At 34.1% G+C, this 7,768-nt stretch overlaps 1 protein-coding gene across 1 annotated transcript; it reads right to left on the reverse strand.

Annotated features, from left to right (window-relative positions):
- Window positions 1-685: 685 nt before the first annotated feature.
- On the reverse strand, window positions 686-7,682 carry LOC21406867 (F-box protein SKIP2; the record flags this gene model as incomplete). The annotated part of the gene is made up of 3 exons (XM_010106615.2): window positions 686-920; window positions 6,757-7,134; window positions 7,191-7,682. Coding segments are annotated over 3 exons (1,105 nt in total), but the record flags the coding sequence as incomplete, so codon positions are not given.
- Between the last annotated feature and the right edge of the window lie 86 nt (window positions 7,683-7,768).

Genomic DNA, 7,768 nt, shown 5'->3' on the forward strand with positions numbered 1-7,768 from the left:
AAAAAGAAAAAGAGAGAATGGAAAAAAGAATAAAGAAAGAGGAAAAGAAAAGGACCAAGAAAAATCAAATCAAGAGGCATTCCTATGTATCAGTCACATGATTTGTTTGGCTACATAAAAATTTCTTGGCCTAAAACGTAGTGACTTAACTAAATATAACATAACGTATCCGCAAATCAAAATTTGTTTTTAATTTTAAACTTGACCTTTTTTAAAAATCTTTAATTATTATTATTATTTTTACAATGTTGTGTTTCCGAGTTTAAACTCTTTAATTGGCTATTTTCTATAAAAAAAAAAAAAAACTCTTTAATTGGTTAATTTTTGAGTAATATGAAATAACCTTTTTCTTAAAGTTAATTTTCGTTATTGATCAAGTGCATATCAAAAGTTGAAAAACAGAGCTTTGTTACCAATATGAAATAGAATCGCGTAAAACAAAAGACAAAATTAAGAGGATGAACGAATTGAATTATGAACCATATCTTTGAGACTCCCTTACAATAACGACCAACCTCAAAAAAAAAAAAAATCTCAACCAAGAAAATCAAATCAAAGAATTGTATACATCCTATTCTTAAGATTCCTCCGATCAAGAATTCTTGTCAGCCACATGATTCGAAGACTACCTAAAACCACTCTCCGTCAAAGATCCGAATCGGACCAAAAAGAAAGATGAAATTCGTCAATACGAGACGAACGTCTCGAAGCAGTTGAGTCCGTCGAACTCCAGCGCCGATCTGATCTTCGTCTTCGTCTTCTCAGAAAATTCTCTGTTTCCGTCTGATTTCTTCCCGGTCGTCTTCTCCGGCGCTCCGTCGTTTCGTTGCGAAGGCTTGGCGTCGCCGGCGAAAACGGAGTGGGCCCTGGCAGACGTAGTCTTCCCCAAGAGGACTTCAGCGCAGAAGGCGTCGAAGACACTGAACATCGAATTCATCTTTTTTGAGTTTCTTGAACCAGAATTCTAGAGAGAGAGAGAGAGAGAGAGAGAGAGAGAGAGAGAGAGAGAGAGAGAGAGAGAGGAGAGAGATTATTGAGTTTGTGAAGATTGATGTGTGAGGAGATTGTGGAAGAAGGTTAATTTGGTTTGATTTATATAGAGAGATGGAGGGAGAGGGAAACGCCGCTTGTGGAGTCCGCGAAGGAGTATATGTTTAACTACAACCGACCTGCTTAGACTCGGTCAACTTTGAGCCACTTGGAGATCAAGTACTTTGACGTTCAATCTTTGGCTTGTTTTGACTTGAAAGGAAACTACTAAAAGTCCACAAACAATTTCTATTACAAATAGTGCAAGATATTCTGGATGGTCTTTCTTTCTTTCTTTCTTTTATTTTTTTTTATTTTGGGTCTCTCTTTTTTTATTAGAGAAATAATATTGTATGATAAAAAAAATCCCTAATCAACCAATGGATTAAAAAAAAAAAACAGAGAGATCGAAAATCAATGTTTTTTTTGGTATGAGATATATTTTTTTTCAGATTGAATTATATATATCTCACACAAAAAAAATATATATATATTGTTACCCATTTAAATCGCGAGATACAATTCCTTGCAGAGGTGTAAATTAAGATGTTTATCACTTTTAAAGTTTAGTTACCACGCATACTATTTTGTTTTGAAAATTAAGCTTAAATTTTCTTTAAAAAATAATATATTTGATTTAGAACACTCTAAAACTGATATTCTCCTAATTCATCTTTATAAAACATAGAGATTTTACAACATGGTCTTAAAAATATGAATTATTAGTAGGTCTATGTTTTAAGCCGTCAGATTTGTGTCATATATTCTACATATTCTATTATTTGATGTAATTTTTTGATTAGATCTAAAGACCAAAATGTGTAAAGGGGCCAATACAACAGACCCTATTCTTTTATTTTGGAAAAATGAATAATCAATAATCACATGTATGTTACTATATTTTGTAGATACTATTAGTGTTCGTTTAAAGGTTATCTTTCAAAATTTTATAGAAAAAAATTCATTTTAGTAGCTATACTTTGACACCTTTTCAATTAGGTATCTTCTTGAGATACCCTATATATGTATACAGTATATAGACACATCATTAGATACGCTAGCCCCTTTTTTGAGAGAATATAATCAAATAAATAAAGCAATAAGTTCATGAACAGCATGAAATGTAAAAAGTAACTAAAATAAGAAACCAAAGCCAAGGCCAAAAATATTTCATATATAAATCTGATCACAAACAAAAAGAAATTATGTTTTAATAAAAGGGCATTCTGATACGCTAACATACTAATAGATTAAGTTTTTTATATATTGAATCTACATAAAATTAAGTAAACATTAAAAAATACGTAAATTTAATAGTTAAAAAAAACTTAACATATCAGTACGCCAAACGTACCAGAAAATCTCTCTTAATAACATGAAAAAAAATGGTCTTCTTATTTTATGTCTCATAATAAATTTTTATTAAAAATACTAATTTCATATATTTTTTAATAAATTGATTTCATATTTTCTAATAGAAAAATTTTTTAGTGTGTTTGATGTATCGATAGACTAAATTTTTTTAATCATACTATTTAAATACTTTTTTATTTTTATATAATTTTATATAAATTTAACATATTAAAAATTTGACTTATTAATATCTTGACGCACTGAAAAAATCCATTTTTAATATCTCTTTAATCATAATATTTGGGTTAGGGGCCATGTACCGAGGACTAGGGAATAGGAGATTGAGACTCGGGTGGAAAAGATCGGCCTCCTGAAATTTCTGCGCAAACAGTGTGGGACCCTTCATAGTCTGGGCCGTAAAATTGCCGGTGCAAGTTGGCATTTTGAATGTTCCGCATTCACTCTAGTGTTGCTATTTCCGAAATGTGCAAAAAAAAAAAAAAAAGGGCTAATTGAACTAGCTAGGAGTAGGAACTTGTGCCAACTTAAAAAATAAAATAAAAACAAAAACAAAAAAAAAACAGACGTTTCTCATGAATTCACAAAAGGATTAATTGAATTTGTATGTAAGTCTTTGTCCAATGTAATGACGCTTCTCTTCCAATCACCTTAAGAAAGAAGCACCGTCAAAAATATATCTTAAACCTTAAGCCTTTTGCTAAAGTTCGTTTCTTTAACTTTTTCTTCTCTTTCCTCCTCTTATTTTATTTGTAAAATACAATGAATCCTCAACTTGTATTAAAAATTCACCTTTGTTTGTCTGGAATATTCGCGGATAAAGATGGACAGCCCTCCTTTGTTTGTCTAGAATATTCGGATAAGGGAATGACGTAAGAGTTTCAATGAGACATGTAATATTATGTTGTTGTTAATGGCCAATTTAACGGTGGAGATTCATTTTCTGTTTTGCGGCGATGAGCGGTAACGGCTTCCATGGCTACTGGACATCCTTAACTTGTGCCGTTTTTTTTTCAGGGTCCATTCTCCAAAGACACAGATAGATACCATTTTAATAATATATTTGAACCACATTCACATAGCGAGCCGCATTTTCCTTTTTCGGCTGTTTGATGATCTTGATGGAAAACTGTTGGAGTGGTTCCGTTCATTTCGCCGATTTAAGTTTAAAATTTGAGTTTTGTTATAGTAAAAAGCTCTTAGAAACAGTCACATTTAATTTTTTTTGCTACAGTAAAAAGCTCTCACACAAAATCACATCTCAACTCGAATTATAAACTCAAATTAGCGAAGTGAACGGGCCCATCTCGACTCAAAATCAAATTATTTTTTTTCTCGTTAAAATTCTGTTTTGTCTCTCTAGATTTTCTCACTGAGTGAAAGAATTGTCCCCTTATTCTATGGTATTTATAGATTTTTTTTTTTTAAATTCATTATGCTCTTCTTTTCCCCTCCAGATCAACCTTACTCGTGACATGAGTTTCTCCGCTCTGCATTTTCGCTCTTGCCACGCCAACTTTATTATTAATTAATTAGAAATTAAAATATGCTTATCTTATCATTAATTAATTGGAAATTAATATTTTTAAACATGTTTTAAAAAAATGCTTTAAATATATTAAAAATTGAGAGTTTTTTTTTTTTTTTTTAATTTTATGGTTTCTTAAAATATTTATAATACGCTCTTCTAAAAAAATCTAAATAAATTAAGTAAAAGATATGAATGATTTCACGTCCCAAAAAACTGCCTCAATGTAAAGAAATTATTTTTTAAAAAGTCAAAGAAATTATTAAAGATACAAATACTAAACGTATATTTCAGTGTAATATAAGATACCAAAATAAAATTTTTCTCTATTTATTGTTTAAGGTAATTTTCCCCTGTCTAGGAGAACAAATAAGTACACAAAGTTTAGAGAACCTTTAGCCGCAAAAAAAAAAAAAAAAAAAAAAAAAAAACCCGGATTAGTTGAATCTTCAATGCAACTATTAATAGCTATATCGTATTTGACATAAAAAATGTGCAAATATTAAAAAGTAATTTTATATTTATACTTCGATGTATAATACTATTTTAAATATTATATTTATTTTTTATCATAATTATTACCATGAAAATATACGTTTAATTTTAAAATCATACGAGAACATCATAATCGTTAAATAAAACGGAATACATCAACCTGAACCTTAAAGTCTGTAGACTTCTCAAAGAAAATTTTTAAAAGGAGAACCTTTTGTTCCATTTGAGAAAAAAACCAGATATACCATTAAAAATGCTAAAAAATATATATTATTAATCTCTACTATACTAAAAAAATAAATAATTGTCATTTAATTAATAAAAAATAAAATACTATAATTGTACCTCAATTATTTAAACTGACATAAATAATAGACCTGCACAAAACCATGAAAAACTAAGTACTTTTCTTCGTTAAATTTGCAGGCTAAAGGCTTAGATAATCACTTGTGGGGTAGAGATGAGAGACAAGCAATATAAGGATGTTAGAATATTTTTATGTGGACTTTCATAATAATAATAATAATAATTCACTCTAATATAAATTTAATCATAATTACAACTTTGTTAATGTAAATTAGTTTATGCATGTGTGTCAAATACTAGTCCATAAACAGTTAGTTTATTGATAAGTTTAAGATCTATGGACTTCTTCTCTCTTTGGTACTTTAGTCAGCCCATTTGGCCAAAGAGCCTCTCCACAATTTATAAAACCCAATAGTCTCACTTAACTTAATCCCATGTGGTTTAAAGGGTTATGCACATCTATTTATATGTGAGTGGGTGCTAAAGGGTGTGTGATGGGTCATGGGTGTGTGTAGAGAGGCTAAGAGAGAGGAAAGTTTCATTACTCTCAAACCTGTTTCACTGGCGAGTTTTGACGGCGACACCAACGCTTCTGACGGGTAACCTACGAACTTTTCTTTTGGACATGTCTTAGACATTAAATTGGATTGGTTATTTTCACCAAAGGAATATTGCAGTAAATGGAAAATTTTTTAAACTAAATTAAATGAATAACATTTTTTAAAACTATTTAAAGTAAGTAGCAGTTTCATGCGTAATTAACTAATTATGCATATCGAGTGCAAAATATAATTTTAAGCTAAGTCTAAACATGCAATATGAGATTGGTAAACCAAAGTGAGGTGTTTTATTATGATTTTTTTATTATATGTCTTTTTTGTACGAATACTCTCTCAATTTTACGTATTTGGTAAATTGGTGTTTCAACTTTTAATCTTTGTAATTTAATTTCTAAACTTTGAAATTTATTGCGATGTGGATCAAATTGAAAACGAAGTTAAGATTTTAGACGGTTTATTCTATATGAAACTTTAGTAAGGTTAATTGTAGTCTTTTTATAGCGAATCAATCTCCTTATGTACACTACGAGTGAAAATTGAAATTGGGGACCTTAACTTTTTCTCCCACAACAGTTAACCCTTTTAATAAATTTTTCGCTTACAATGTGCATACAAGGACTAACTTAGAGCCCGTTTAGTTCATGGATTAGAACCATTTTCGATTTACGTGTGCTTTTTGTGAGAGAAAATACGGTAACGAACTATGAACCATGATTCGAATCAGAGAATGAATCCTCCAACCAAACGGGCTCTTAATGTAAACATACTAGAATTAGCCTCATGTTCATGTGGTAGAAACTAAGAGCCCGTTTGGTTCATGAATTAGAACCATGAGATTAAAATAATTTTCGATTTACCTGTATTTTTTATGAGAGAAAATATTGTAGCGAACTATGAACCATGATTTGAATCAGAGAACGAATCCTGCAATCAAACGGACTCTAAAATTTTAAATTCGTCTTTAATTTAAGCAATATAACAATAAATTTCAAAATTTAAAGAGGTAAATTGTTAAGATTAAAAGTTGAAGTTGGGGTGACATCAGTATAAAAAAGCCTTATTAGATTGTACTACGGGCCTTCCAGCTTTTCGGCTAGGTGCCTGACCCGACGCACATAACTGGATTGCTTTGGCCCTAAATTTCTGGGCCGCAAGTCGGCTCATAAAGGTTTTACATGAGCCAACCCAGCCCAATAACGTGCCGGGCCAGATTGGGCCGTACCCGTTTACATGCGGGCTGGGCCTGGTGGCCCTTATATGCTGGTCAAAACAGGTCTTTGGTATGACCTACCACATAATTCCTCTGAAAAGGAGAGTCTACCATAAAATAAACAAAATCCGGCGCAGAAAGTGGACGATGTTAAAGCCTGGATTGCGTGGCCGCGCGTGAGCCAGATGGACTGACTCGAACGGCATCGAGCGTCAGCAAACAAACTCTCTCTCTCTCTCTCTCTCATAGAGTCATACCCGAATTTCCAAAACTCTGGGCCCCACTTCAGCTCTCTCTCTTGCGCTCCAAACAAAGCATCTTCCCCCATTATTCCATCTGGAAATCCCACCCTATTCTCGCGTCCACCTACCTCTCCCGTGTACCCTTCACCTACCCTTCCACCGCAGCCGTTGATATCCAAACCATTACCATCCAAGCGCTCAACTTCACCATCATCCCAATTCACAATCAACGATTCCCTGCGTTCACGAAGCCAATCCGCAATCCCGCCACTCACTCCCCTGCACTTCTTGACCTTAATCTTGGCCAAATTCGGGCAACCCCAAGCGAGAGATTCGATCCCGACATCCGAAATCGGGCATCCCTTGATACAGAGCTTCTTGAGCGCCACGCATTTTGCAGCAATGAAATCGGGCATCCCTTGATACATAGCTTCTTGAGCGCCACGCATTTTGCAGCAATGCAGGCGATTTCTGCGTCGCCTATGGAGCCACTGCCGCAGAGCGCCAACCTTTCCAGCTTATGGCAATTGGAGGCGACTGCTGCCAAACCTAATGAGGTCGGATTGACACCGATCAAAACAAGCTCTTGCAGGTTAAGGCATTGTTTGGCCACAACAATCAAACCCTCGTCACCAATTCTATTAGTCCTCCACGCATCGATGTGAAGCTTCCTCAATTTCTTGCAGTGTTCCGCGACGCAAATAAGACCGGAATTTGTACACTCCGGGGTCTTCACGATGCGCAAAACCTCCAAATTCGAGAATTTTGAAATCCCCGAAAGCCCCAAATCGCTAACCTGTAGCCTCTCAAGGTGGATTTCAATAAAACCAGTGTTTCCGCTTCCAATCTTTTCCAAAACTCTATCCCAATCTCCCAAACAACGAATCACCTTCAAGCTTGTGAGCTTTTTTGCTCCGAATAAAAGCGGCTCCGGTACGGCCCTGGTACGGACCCGGGGCCGCCCCGGTATGGCCTTTGGGCGGCCCCGGGGCGGCCCCGGTAGGGCACCGGGGAGGCGCCGGTACGG

Source organism: Morus notabilis, unplaced genomic scaffold, assembly GCF_000414095.1.
Source record: "Morus notabilis unplaced genomic scaffold, ASM41409v2 Scaffold789, whole genome shotgun sequence".
Classification (NCBI taxonomy): Eukaryota; Viridiplantae; Streptophyta; class Magnoliopsida; order Rosales; family Moraceae; genus Morus; species Morus notabilis.